The following is a 14715-nucleotide window of genomic DNA, read 5'->3' on the forward strand; positions in this document are numbered from 1 at the left end:
AGTCCAGAGGCGCAGCAAATCGCTTGTTTTGGCACACTGGGTGCTAAAGGCAGTCTGGAATTAAGAGCTATTCTCTGCATAGCCACATCTGTCTGTCTACACTACGCAGCATCACACAAAACATCAAAGCTCGTCATCTACAGGTCAGAGCATACAATTTACAGGCAGCTTCAACTTGCTAACGCATTTACACAAGTCATAGCAAATGTACCAAGAAGATAAAAATGCTTTACTCCATTACAAGTCCTGCTTGTTGTGATAACCCACTGATCTGTACACAACATGCACACAATGTATTTCTTAGATTTCAAAAGTACTTGACCATAAGGGACTCGAGTAGGTAGATAAGGCATACAGTGACCATGCTACAGAAAAATGCTCTTTAGCTTTTTAATACACGTGGAGAGAACTTTTTGTCCTGCTTAGTAACGAAGCTAATGTAAGGTCTAAATGATTATGATTTCATATTTATTTTATAGCCTTCATATCTAGTAAATGCGTTCTCTTGTATTGTCAGGTCAATAGTTTGAGACTAAAGCAAATGGTTTATTTAAAATCCGTTCAGTCTTTTTGCCAAGGTAAAGGGTTGAGCCTTTGGTGTATTTACAGACGATATGACTCGCAGTGGGTTTTTTGTTTGTTTGTTTTGTATTTTGTTTGGGGTTTTTTTGAGGACACTATGACTCTGTGACACTATGTCAGTTTAGTCAGTTTAGTCAGTTTGGATTTCCTCATTCTGCTGTCATTTCCCAACTGAACCTAATTACTGGGAAACTCTATATCACCTCAGTTCTGAGAGTACAAGTCATAAATGCTGTCCTTATAAGTCACATGAAAGCTTGACATGGCAGCATGATCTTATAGGATAGTGTTGACAATATATTTTCACAGAAAATCATTACTATGTTATGACACATATGGTGTGACATGAGTATGAAATGACTGCATGGGTCTTTAGCAGTGTGTTTCTGTCATATCACCTCCTTCAGTCAGTGTGATTTCATAGAGGGCAATCAGTTGCTAAATTGAGCTTAGTCTAATAAAACTTCAGTTTGACAGGGTCAAAAAGTCACTCCACACTTAATGTGTTTTGCATTCCCCAGGAATCCTGTTCCTTAAAATAGCATATTGCTTCAGAATTGCTCATAGAGAAAGTCATACCCTCAAGACAGAGCACTCTCAGAAGGCTAAGAAAGAGGGGATGGCTGTATGTGTGTGTGTGTGTGTATGTGTGTGTGTGTATGTGTGTGTGCCTGCGTGCATGCGTGTGTGTTTGTGGTTGCATCCACATGTGTGTCTGTGTCAGTGTCAGTCTGACATTAGTCACTACCTGTTTGTTGTTCAGAGCTGCTGTCTTTTAAAGTCTTCATTACCCGACCTCTCCCCTTTGAACTTTGACTCGAGTCGGTAAAAGTAGGTGGATGTGAGCTCTTTTGTGACTGGTCATTCTCAGTCATCTCATCCTCCCCTTCATTGATTGTTCCAGTGGGTTGGTTAAAAAGTTCTCTGTAGAGAATACGATACAACAATTATTGACTAACTAAAGCACACAAACATTTACTTATTTTCTCAGTCAGGTCAAAAAATCCTTTGAGTAAACTCAGGCAGCTGGCTACTGTCATTACTCTGCTACAGCAGTGACCACTCATGGTCATTTAATAAGGAGTATAGTAAGAAGTTTGTGATTAATGCACTTTTCACCCAACATTGCATGCACTTTAAAGAATAAATTTGAGGACTGATTATGATAACTGCAGTTCTAAAATCGGTATTACGTGGATCAGTTAAAATATCTCACAAAGATTTATGATAATTGAAGACAGAGTATTTTGAGTGAATCACAGCACTGATCCTGTTTGCACACTGGTTTTACAAGTTATAACTCCACTCATTAATCTATCATTTCGTGGAGGCAAACAAAAGCATGATCCCATTTTGAGCTATCGTAAGCTATTGGGACTAATGCTGCAGCCATGCGGCCTGTGTGTTCTGGAGACTCCATTCTGGTGTCCAGGGCACAAGTCTGTAGAATATGAACATGTCTACAGACCCAGAGACAGAGGGCGTGTTGAGAATGGTGACCTCCACCACAGCCAGAAGAGCTGACAGCTGTCCCTTTTTTCCTGCCACCCCATAACTTTCTGGAAACTGCTGGAAGCATCCAGCAGTTGAGAACCACATGTACAAACACTGAGCACATGGTCAGTGAAGTTACCTCTCCCTTCCTCCATGCCTACCAACTGTTTCTCCCATCTGGTCTCGTTTAGCAGCACTCATATCCGCCCAACAAGAACATTCACTCTGCCGGTTTATTTGTTATAGCATCTCTTTACATGATGTGCCAGGCTAACAATGCCAACAGTGGAGAGTGCTTTCATTAGTCTGTTGCTCCCACTGGTACAGTCGCATCTTAGTCTGTTTCATGAGCCATTAGCAACTTGCGGTTCTACCATTTGCTTGATAAGAACATAAATGCACAAAAGAGAACAGCAACAACTCAGCACATACAGAATTTGTTGACATCACAAAAGGGGAATGACTGATGGTGAAGCTCTGGTGCAAGACCATTGGTGTCTGGTATGTGACTGTTTTTAAAGGGGCAGGTACTGTATGTAGCTCTTTGACCATTATAGAAATATGATCGAAGAAAATATGACGGATGGGCTTGAGAAGTAATCCAGTGAAAAAATTTCCAAGTGTGCTATCAAGGAGAGCACGTTCATACTATATACAGAGTAGCAGTGGTACCTGTTGTTTTGATAAGTAGCTGGATCATTCAAATTCCAGTGCTGCCCCGGTCCAAAAGAACCAACCAAGCTGCCATCATTGGTCCACAGGCGGGCAGTCTGGTCCTGACATGCACTGACCAGGAAGAGGCGTGAGCTCAACGCAAGCACCTCCAAACTCACCAGTGCACCTTCATGGGCCCTCCAGCTATGTAAGAGTGGAGGGCGCTCCTCCACAGGCTTGAGGGGGTGGGAACGACACACATGTACATAAGCAGATTGAAAAAAAAAAAACCACATTAACAACAAACAAAAGTATTAACAAATGTGGAGGAGTTCACGACTTTTCCCTTCACCTCATGTCCAGTCCCTAGGGCGTACTGGGAGATGTTCCAGACCTGGATGTGTCCGGTTGTGTCTCCAGTGACAAGAAAAGTGTTGTCCTGGTCAGTGCTGAGCCCCGGCACGAACTCATTGGCTTTATCTGGTACGTAGAATCGGCCTAAACCAAGGAGAGGCAAAGATTTAAGATACAACACAATTAGATTCCTGAAAGCTTTTCTGAGAGAGGCTAATGATAAAGGTTATTACATTATGTTGTCTGCTATGGTTCATTTTGATTCTTTTCAGATCAAAGTGAACCATAGCTTGTGGCCCGTTTTGGGATTAAACTGGGAGCTGTCATGAATCAGTTCTTGCATTTTTCTGAAATGGAGTAAATTTAAAATATATGGTGCAAGCAGTAGACTTTGTGAACATTTGTGATGTGAACAGTTTTCTTTTATTCTATTGTGTGTGTGTATATGCGTGTGTGCGTGCATGTGCGTGTGTGTGAGTGTGTGTGTGTGTCCATGTGCATGTGTGCGTGTGTGTGTGTGTGTTACCGTGGCAGTGTGTAGGGCCTTGGATGCTCCAGGAGTACAGCCAACCTCTCTGAGAAGTGAAGAGCAGAGCTGTTCTCTTCCATTGTTGATTCTGGGCTCGGCCCTGCAGAAACAGTAGTTTGTCCACTGGAGGTATCACTCTGACCAAACACACACACACACACACACACACACACAAACACAGGGTTAAATGCAATGCCTCTGTGAATTTAGTCTTTAAGTGTCAGTGTATGCCCCCTAGGCAGAGATAATATTTTTAATGAAACTTTTGATCTGCGCACATATTACGCCGACTAACTTTCCATGTTGGACTTTATGAAAATGGCAGAGAGGTCTTTGGGTGTCCAAAGTCCAGATTATGATTTCTCCATCCGAACTCCCTGTAGCCAGCAGCCTTCGATGCGGGCAGTGGTCCACTGCCAAGATGGGTTCCCTGTGCTGCCGTGCAGACTTCCAGGGCAGGTCTGCTTTCACATACATGTTCTGTTAACACAAAGAGCCTCTGTTAACTCCTGCTATCTCAGCACCTGTGCAGAATTACACAGACTGTACCAGCTGCCTTGTCATCAGAGCTGTCTATAGCTGTGGGTGTAACCACAAGTGTGCAAAACAACCTGCGAATTGCAGGTGATACTTGAAAATGAAGGTTATGTGCTTATTCTGGCTTTGAAACATTTTCCATTTTAAAAATGTTTTGATTGAAGTGTGAATATGTATATGTGTGTGTGTGTGTGCGTGTGCGTGTGTGTGTGCGTGTGCGTGTGCGTGCGTGCATGTGTGTGTACATGTGTAGATATAGATGCAATAACAGACTGAAAAATGTTTGGCCTTACATTTGGGTCTGTAGTGTTATACTGAGCAATTTGTTCACAACTGCTCACTGCTAGAAGCTGATTGTCATGGTAACAGATGACCCCTTTGACTTCTGTCCTAGAAACAGCCTCCAGCTTATAAAGAATGTGACCATACAAGAAGTTCCACACCTAATTGGAAAAAAAAGGTCATAAACAAACCTCATCCCCCATAGAGAAAGAGATCTAATCTTGGTGTTATACCAGAATTGGTTAGACTATTGTATATACATTGCCTGGCCAAAAACAAGTCGCCGTTTGGATTAGGAGCCTCTGGAGGCAGTGTTATGATCTGGGGTTGCTTCAACTGGTCGGGTCTAGGCTCAGCAACGTTATGTGGCAATAAAATGAAGTCAGCTGAGTACCTGAATGTACTGAATGACCAGGTTATCCCATCAATGGATTTTTTCTTCCCTGACGGCAGGGGCATATTCCAGGACGGTAAAGCCAAGATTCATCAGGCTCAAATTGTGAGAGAGTGGTTCAGGGAGCATGAGGAATCATTTTCACACATGAATTGGCCACCACAGAGTCCTGACCTTAACTCTATTGAAGGTTTTTGGGACGTGCTGGGGAGGACTTTACGGAGTGGTTTGACTCTCCTGTCGTAAACAAGATCTCAGCTAATAATGAATGCAGCTCTGGATGGAAATAAATGTTGTGACATTGCATAAGGTTGTCGAAACAATACCATGGCGAATGCACACCATAATCAAAGCTACAGGCGATCCAATGAAATATTAGAGTGTGGCAGTATATAACTGTTAGTTGCATGGCACAAATGTTAAAATTTCAGACAATATTTCCAATTAAAAAATTGGAAAAAATAAACTGGAGTTCAAATTATTCCATTAAAGGGGTTTTTATTCTTGTTACTTTTGACTTACTAATTATGATTGATTACTCATTTACTTGCATCTGTTCTTGCCTAACGTTGTCATCACCATGAAAATACAGTAAGAGTTGTTTAAAATGAATTGTGATGTTGATTCCAGTGCTTGCCTTAATAGTGCCATTGGAAGCTCCAGTGATCAGTCGCCTCTGACGTCTGTCCAGGGCCATGCAGGTGATCTCCGCCCGACCATGGGCATTCTTCACCTCCAAACACCTCACTCCAGTCTCCACATCCCACACAGCCAATGAGGAGTTCACGTATGCCGTCACCACCTGAATGCGTTCACAAACGCACATGCATCCATTATCAGTCAACACAAAAACATCTACATCACACATTTGGCACCGTGCTGACATGGCTAGAGACCTGTTTGAAGAGGGGATTGTAGAGAATGCAGGACAGTTGATCCGGCCCATTCCCGGCGTCCCCAGTGTCTAGACTCAGCAAAGCCATGTACTCCCTGCAAGTCACCAGTAACACAGGTGTCACTGCGAAGTCCAGCAGAAACGGAAAGCTCCCATGTTCAGGGCTCCGACCAGGCTGAATACAGGGAAAATCGAGCTGCAGGGTCCTCACACACTGTTCGGATGAGATGTCCCATATTTTCAGCACCTGTAGGAAGACAGGTATTCTTAACTGGATGATTATTCACAATAATGCATATTTCCTATTGCAGCTGGTGAATTTGGTTGGTACATATGGAAGGTTTAGAGCAGTGATTCTCAGCTCCAGTCCTGGGAGCCCACTGTTCTGCACATCTTTGTTTTAACTCTTCATTATCACAGTTAATTGAGCTAATCAAGGGCTTGTTGATTAATTGATCCGTGGAATCAGGTGTATTACTCCTGAGTTAAAACAAAGACGTGCAGGACAGTGGGTTCATCACTCCATTTTGTAGCATCCCCAAAGCAATTTGAACATGAAAACTTGACAGTTGTGAATACTCCTAATAACAGCAAACATACTGATTTTATAACCTTTAGAGAGAATCAGACCTAAAATTAATTAGTATTACGTTACTGTAACAGTTCAGACTGACTGTGTATTTATAGTGCTGGTTTTGGTAGGGCCACTGCATACTTACAGCATCTTTGGAGTAGCTAAAGATCTTTCCCTGGCACTGATGGAAAGCCACATCCAAAACAGTAGATTGGTGGCCTTGTAAAATAGCCACCGGATGTTTGGTCACATAGCGGTTCCACAGCCTGACGCGACGGTCCAACCCTCCTGTCACCAGCAGACTCAGAGTCAAGCTGAAGTCAAAACACCTAACACCCTTCAGGACATCACAAGAGAGGGAATAACTAAATACCACAGTTTCATATGACTTCAAACAGCACTTATTTCCCCAGTTGCAGTCTATGCATTAGTTGTGAGCTAAAAGGTTAGTTTTGCATGTTTGGCAATGGAATGTTCATGAATGTTACAAAAAATGTTTTTTCATTGTTCTATCCTTCTAATTACTGAAGAACCATTTGCTCTTTTTTCCACTTTAAAACTATTTCAGCAAGGGAGACTTTTTTTAACCCACTCTGTTCAAATAAATTCAGTTTTTTTTTTTAAAACGATCAAATTGAGATATTTTTATGGTCACTTAGACACACCCTTTCCAAACCACAATAATAAAGGCACAACATCACCACCCTTCTGAATCATGTCTGTATTTTTGGCACCCAACAAAATAACAGAAATTCTTCAGAACAAAATGCCATAACCGGATTTCCCAAGACATGTCGATCGTTTAAAGAGTTTTGCAGGCAGCGTGTGTGTGGCTACACTTTTCATGGCCGGGATTGTGACTTAAGAATGCAAAAACAAATTTCTTCCATTACAACACTGATTAAAGCAGCATGAACAGAAAGGAACACAAACTGATTATGAGCTCTGAAACGAAATGGCTTTACCATATTTGTAATATAATATTCTTAATGACATAATATTATTTCTGTTGTAATTACATGTTCACCTTGTGAATTTTCCAAATGTAATTTTTTCTCTTCAAGTGAAGATCAGTAATGACAACTGAGCTGGAAGGGTTTTCTGATGATGTAATAATTAGATCTGCATCAGATTCATACATAATTCGATTGATTGACTCGGGGTGGACGTTGGGAATGACCCGATGGGACACCAGAGAGCTGTGGTCATGGATGTTCTGTGGAGAGATTTGAAAACAACAAAATAGCATCAGTATCAGGCATTCTATTATAATCAACAATGTTTGAAATACTTACTTCCTCTGTATTTACATTCAGTGCAGTAAGGGTATATTTAATGTATTTTTAGTATCCCAGTTTTACACTGGGTATGAATATGAAATTGATTTAAAATGATAAAAGCTGTCTGAGACATTTGCTGTGTATGGTGACTGATGTTAAGGTAACCATACAAATGGCCAGTGTAACAGTTTGTTGACTGATACTTGAGAACTCATAATGGTCCCATTTTCCACACTAAACAAAATATCACAAAGCAATGCTCCTGTTCCTGGAACAAGAACCACTCAGAGAGCCACAAATAGAGGTAATTTAACATTCACATAAATGAGGAATTCGTTCTTCGTCTTAAAATTGAAACAAACAAACCCGCATGAAGATCCTGTGGGGTCCACTTTGAACTTTAAACGGGGTTTCAAACAGCCCCTTGTAAGGAAGCAGGAACCGTAACAAATTCACAGACCCACTCTTGTCTCCCCACATCAGCACACATTGCTCCTCTGGAGCCTGTAATGTGGAGATGAGGACTATTGCTTTAATTACGTATTAAAGGCAAAACCATGTGGCAATTTGAAAAGACTCTACATCTGTGGAACATTTATAAGTCTGTGGATTCCAATGTAGTTTAATGTCAATAGAACCTGAACCCTTACCTTTCTGTCATACCAGTAACAAAATGAGGTCGCATAATGACTCAAACCTGTAAAAATAATAATAATAAAAAAAAAGAAACAATGCAGCCTGTAAGGTATGACAAATTCACAAAATAAGCAAAGGTTTACATGGTATTGGGAGTATTCTGTATTTTCTGGCCCAATGAAACACACCAAATAAGTGAATTTCTTCAGTGTAGTTAGTGGAGACATCAATAAAGTGAATATCCCGGGTCATGGTGGCCACTGCTATCTTGTGGACATTGGGCATATAGACGGCATCAGTTATCCAGGTCCCAGACCTCCCTCGTGTTCCCACCTCCCCATGGCGGCCTCCAGATAGCTGGAAGAAAACAGCGGTAGAAAAGAGGAGGCAAACATTTAGTGGCGGTTAAGATTTCACAGCAACACATGAATATGAGAACTGGGAATGCAATTCATCAAAAAAAAAAAAAAAAAAAAAAGGTTTTCTAATATCTGAAGTAATTAAAGTGAAACTCGAGAGGAATGTTTTCACTCTTTAGAAGAACTTTAGTTAATATTCTGCGTTGTGATGTTTATTACTTTTCCAACCTCTAGTGACTTCAGCATGTGGAGGTGGCTGCTCCAGACGGTGATGGTCCCACCCTTACTGACGGACACATAACGCAATGGTGGTGGTTTGCTCACTGCCACAACACGTGTGACTGGTTCTTGCTGTCACAGTAAGCGGATTAAAAGACATAGTTAAGGGCAGGAACAAAATGTAAGGATGTTATACAAACAGCAGCAAACTGAATGCTCAAGTTCAGTTCACTTGAGATAAATATCCCTTAGTACAGTTGGTAAGAACAAGAGTTTGTCTAAAGAGTTTAGTGGCTATCACCTTGTTATACAGACAGTGGCGTATCAGAGGTTCAGAAAGGGACACTGAGTGTCCACCCTGTGACATCTCGTCCTTCTGTCTGTACTGCTGTAGCATGTAGGTGCAAATCTTCTCCCAGCTTACGTGGCCATCACAAGACAAATCCATCTGTGCAAGAAAACGCAGCTCTGGGATCTGGAAATACTTTGAATAAATGTTGTCTAGCATGTTGGACTCTTATCCTGAAAAAAGCCCGATTTCCCAACCAGTCAAAACAGATTCATGTTTGAGTGACACTAGCCGCACTGGGACACTTGCCTCGTTGAGAAACTCTTCCATCTCGCTTGTCCAACAGTCCGGGCCAACCACAGCACGCAGAGTGGAGCAGAACTCTGCCAGACACATACAGTTGTCTGAGAACCTACCCTCATATCCAGTTTTATGGGATCCTTTCTTCTTAAGGGATTTGGATTTTGGACTCTGCTGCTTGGAAAAGGATTCCCTCAGAAGTAACAGGTGATTCAGGGTTAATGTGTCCTGAGAGTAGCCACTCTGTCCATCATAGCTGGAAACCATGAACAGTGTAAGTTTAATGGATAAACAAAAGAGACGATAGATCTGCAGAAATGTGATCATTTTAATCGATGTTTGATTTCCTTTTTGCAACATCAGACTCTCAGAACAGTTACAATGATGTAATGCATTATTTCAAATTTTCTATCTTTTTTTCCACAATTACCAATGCACCCACAGTTTGTCTTCTATCAGTAGACTAATGGCACAGCTGTTTGTGAGAGTTTTGCTTCAGTCTGAAATGTTTGTTTCAATCTGTTCTGTGGTTCTCATAGTCTTGAAACGAGTAGAACATAGTGCCCTCAGCTGGAAAAACATAGAAATACATCAGTCGCTCACTTTAAATTGACAGCTCGAAATGTCAGCTAACATTCCAAATCCAAGTGATGGCATGTGGTATCAAAAGAGGAGACCACAACTGAAAAATAAGCTGCTCTTATTTTGCAAAATCCCTCTTAATGTGTATTTGGTAAGAACCACTGTTTTCATTGTTTATTATTATTATTTTTTTTTTTAAGCAAAAATATGGAATCTCAAAATGGGAAGCCTTTAAATACCAATGCTGCACTTTCCTTATATAATATGGAAAACAGCAGGAAGCAAATAGAGCAAGCATCTTGAAGGATACACATGTCCTTTTCACAACTTCACAACTGTGTAACTGATCAGAAAAATTAACAGTATTTTCTGTAGGAAACACTGAGTAAGACTTACAGTGAAAAATCTAAAGGAGCTCTCAGTAGACAGGCAACGTTTGCAGGGAGGAATTCTCCTTTTCTGCATGATTTTTTAAATACAACTCAGTTTGGATACTCTTTACTCAGACGTCGCTGGCATGTACCATTTTGTCAATACAATATACTAAAAGCCTAGCAAGCCATACTTACAGCATAGTATTTTTTTACAACATTCAGTCAGGATTTATGAAAGCAGACACATCTCTTTAATTATCTCTGACCTGATTAATTAGGTTCTTAATCAGCCCAGTGATATCTAAGGTTAATTAAAGAATTAATTAAAGCCTTTGACAGAGTTGATATGTGAGCCATTGAAGAAATTTTGTTATGGAGAACAATTTGTTGATAACATTGTTGCTGTTCAGGATTTTTTTAGAAAATACAAAATGGTGTGTTTACAGAAAACAATAAAATGGTAAATTGTCCCATATTCCCCCTCTTATTTTAAAATGCAGCTGTCTATGTCTTACATATCAAGAAAAAGAAGAAGGATTGACAAAAGGGTAAGACATACTTATCAGTGGAGTTAATGTCTTTTCACAGATTCACATTTTCTTGATAATTTTAAAGATATTCAAAATTAAAAGTCATCTTGTCTGACATTTAATCCAAAGTACAGTAAAATACTAATATTGTTTAAACTCAGGTTTAGGATGGCTGAAAAGTAATGTCGATCAATTGGCTGATAAAATATGTAAAAATTTTACACCTAAAAGAGAGATAACCAAATCCATTTTAATTACTGGTTGCAGAGGGACCTTAGTATTCAAGGTTGTACACTTTTCTCAAAAGCAAAGTGTATCTCTTGACAAATGCAGTGCACATTTTTTATCTCTTCTATTGAACGTATACCGCCTGCTACCAACGATACACTCATGATCGAAAGTAGCATATGTGGGGGGAAAAACTGAATATATCAAAACAAAGCTGTCACGAGAAATGAAATGTTTTGGCTTCCAAACCCAAACTAGAAATTAAACTAGCAGTCTTATTATGGGCCAGGATTATTGTTTTGAACCTGTTTTAAAGTTATTGGAGTGGTACCGTATTGCAGGAAATTAAGGTATTTGTTTATCGTCAAACCATTAACTGTTATTGGTAAGTTAAAGTGTTATTCTACTCAACATTTACACGGAACTGAGTATTGATTCAATTCATAAGCAACCCAGTGTCCTCGGTGTATGGAAACCACTACCTTTACCTAACTTGATTCATAATTATAATAATACCCAGACCATAAAATGACTTGTTTTTTCCCTCATGGTCTTAACGTCATCACACACACCTGGAAACACATAAACTTCAGGGTGTGTCATTTTTGAAAAAAATATTTTTGTGATAAATCCTGCACTTTACTCACCGAGTGACACTGCTGGGAATTTCCTCTTCATAGACTTTCCATGGGTCATCTTTGCACCTTCTGGGCTTATCCATGCCGCAGAGAACACTGTGTGCAAAGCTTAACCAATCTACTTTGTCCTCACAACGCTTCCTGAAGTTCTTAATACATAATCAGGTGACCCGTTTTATACTCACACATATTAGTGGGCTTTAAGGGATGCTAAACACAGAATGGCTTCTTCACAACAGCAAACAATTCTTATTCCTCTTTGGCTCCACTAAGTTTACACAGGGTCTTTGTTTTACCACCTCCATTTGGACAAACCAATCCCAAAGCTCCTTTTTTCAACAGGAAAGAATGGTCAGATTTCCAGTTTAATCATCAATCACTTTGGTTTGCTAACACAATGAAAAGCCCTGCAGAGTCAACATATAATTAGTCAAAACCACCAAACCCTCTATTTATCATGCAATGACTGAAAATGTTTTCTAAACTGTTACATATTAAAACAGTACCACAGGTACTGTAGTACAGACCATATAAAAACATTTTGTGGTATAAAGACAATTTGTTGGTGAGATATCCTGTTATCTTACTTAGAGAATAATTAATTATACTTGTACAGGAATATCTCCTGACCACCTTCTCTGAAAACTTCATCAATTTTGGTGTTGTTGAACTGTAACCCAGGAGATCCTCAGGACAGCTTGGTTTTAAAATCATGATGAACCACTAGTGTGATGTGTTCATTGACCAAATATTGCATTTTCTGGTCTTGATCAGAGTGCCTGCCCATTTTACACACAAGATTCTTAAACTGCATGCCATGATACATTTGGTATCATTAACTTACAAAATAAAACAATTATGCCTTTGGTTTAACTCCCACAGAGGTTATAGTGTTCACTGGAGCAATACTGGGCATTTTATGAGTCTTCCACTCTGCTGATCAGAGAGAGATGGTGATAATTATTAACACATGTTGGAGATGTGTCCGAGGCTATGTTAAACTGTGTATTCTAATCGCCGTAGTTACGGTTCTGCTCTTGTGCATCAGTGTTGATAGCAGCAGCTGAGTGATGAACTATCTTTCAAAACCCGTCATTGGATCTCGGTCTAGTCAGTTCCTGGACCAAATTCACAATTTACAAAAAAACAAACAAATACATGCACACATGTATGCATGAAAATAAAAATGATTTTTATAATAAATAATTCTTGCAATTAATTTTAATATTATATTATTTATTTTAATATTACGTCCCTCATTGCATTTCCTGTGGATAAAGGTAAGCACAGATTGCTGATTCCACTGAAAGAGGAGTGCCTCGCATTACATCACAAAATGTGAAGAGGAGAACATGGCTCTTGGTGGAACCCATCATTGTGAATGGAAGCTCACAGTGCAGAGTCCACAATATATCCTCATTGTCCAGCATTCCTTCCCTAGTAGGAGAATATTCCTCAACAAGCGTAGTGTTTTATTTTATGCATGTGTTGTACATATTGTTGTACATTCTACATATCATCCTGTCTTGTATACTGTTTTATACAGTATTTTTAATGTTAGGTGTACCTCGGGGTACAATAAAGTTTGCCTTGATGTTTACATTGACCTGTAAATGTTATGTACAGTTAACATGGACAATTTTCTGTAAGCCTTTGTTCTCACCCGTGTCACCCATTGACAATAAATGGGTCAATGCAGTGATGTTCATAAGCATTGTAAATACCAGCATTTAGACAGAGAACAAGCAAGTCTTGAAGTAAAATGGAACACCTGAGCATACCAAAGGAGGTGGAAAAGGCCCTAAGGAAAACTAAAAGGCACAAGCTGTATCTTTATGAAGATGAGAGTGGATTGTAAGCAGTTAGCAACACCTAATGGTAGCTGTTAGTGTCAGTTGACAATGTTAGCTAGCGATCTAGCTGTTGATAACTGCAGGAATCTGACCCATCCCAGATTTTGGGCCTTGTGATACTACTCTTCCGATTCCCATCCAATAATACTGATTTTTCACTGAAGTCTTCAGTGTCTTTCAGCTTGATGGTTTTTATGTCTCTACTATGAGCTCCGGCCTTAAACAGGGATGGAACAGTTTTGCGGATCAGGAGCAGATTTCTGTTCTTCCCAGGCCAAAGAGCATCGATCACAAGATTTGTGTAGAATCAATGTATTTCTCCGATGGTGGTGGTGCGTATGGATGGAGGCAGAGGGCTCACTGGTCGTCAATCACCACACTTAAATGACAGACCAAGATAATTTTCCAATTTTTTTCTGCCTGACCACTTTCATCACAGCTTAAGTCTGCTGCTGTATTGCACATACGTGTACATAACTAGAAGATCATGAGTCCCTGAAACTACTTACGTGGTCACGGCACACACCCACTTTACAGCAGATCGTCAATGAGTAGCCGCTTGCTCCTTGCAGCATGTGGTGACAGAATATTTTCTTGTGCAAAATATCAGTGTTTCATTTGCTGTGATGGTGTAATTCTTTGTTTATCAGTATCGACTTCTTTTTGTATAATTTTAGTGCCACCTACTGTAATATGTTCAATGAAAGGTGTAAGGCACAAAAAAGCTATTTTACTGTACATAAGCACCAAATTCTGCATACATTGTACATAGACTTCTGGCAGTGTATACTTGGTTGGTGCCAGTTTTATGCATCAAATGGCCATCCGAGTCAATCCACAAGTAGATTTTGATAAATCTCCTACATGGAGATTATCATTACGTCAGCTTTGCAGTATGGACACGTGTTTTACATCACACCTTAAATAACCACCTGAAGTAAGCTGGTTTGCAAACTGGTCTACCAACTGACCATGCATACACTAGTTTGATCAAGCTGGTGTACTAACTTGACCAGGAAGGTCCATCAACTTAACCGGTTTATTACCAAGCTGGGTCAGCAGTTGACCAATAAATAGCAGACCAGAGTTACGAGCTAAACCAACAAACAAACAAACAAAAAACACGAGGTTG

General features: G+C 40.0%; 1 protein-coding gene across 1 annotated transcript; it reads right to left on the reverse strand.

Moving 5' to 3' along the window:
• Window positions 1-1959: 1959 nt before the first annotated feature.
• Window positions 1960-11813, reverse strand: LOC115812582 (WD repeat-containing protein on Y chromosome). The gene is made up of 16 exons (XM_030775068.1): window positions 11740-11813; window positions 9388-9634; window positions 9091-9237; window positions 8790-8921; window positions 8386-8568; window positions 7942-8079; window positions 7323-7511; window positions 6441-6632; window positions 5723-5968; window positions 5464-5628; window positions 4492-4593; window positions 3899-4093; window positions 3611-3713; window positions 3083-3228; window positions 2814-2966; window positions 1960-2148 (listed from the first exon to the last, which is right to left on the reverse strand). Exons 1-16 carry the CDS (start codon window positions 11811-11813, stop codon window positions 1960-1962), a joined length of 2601 nt encoding a protein of 866 aa, XP_030630928.1.
• Between the last annotated feature and the right edge of the window lie 2902 nt (window positions 11814-14715).

This window comes from Chanos chanos, chromosome 5 (genome assembly GCF_902362185.1).
Source record: "Chanos chanos chromosome 5, fChaCha1.1, whole genome shotgun sequence".
NCBI classification, from domain to species: Eukaryota; Metazoa; Chordata; class Actinopteri; order Gonorynchiformes; family Chanidae; genus Chanos; species Chanos chanos.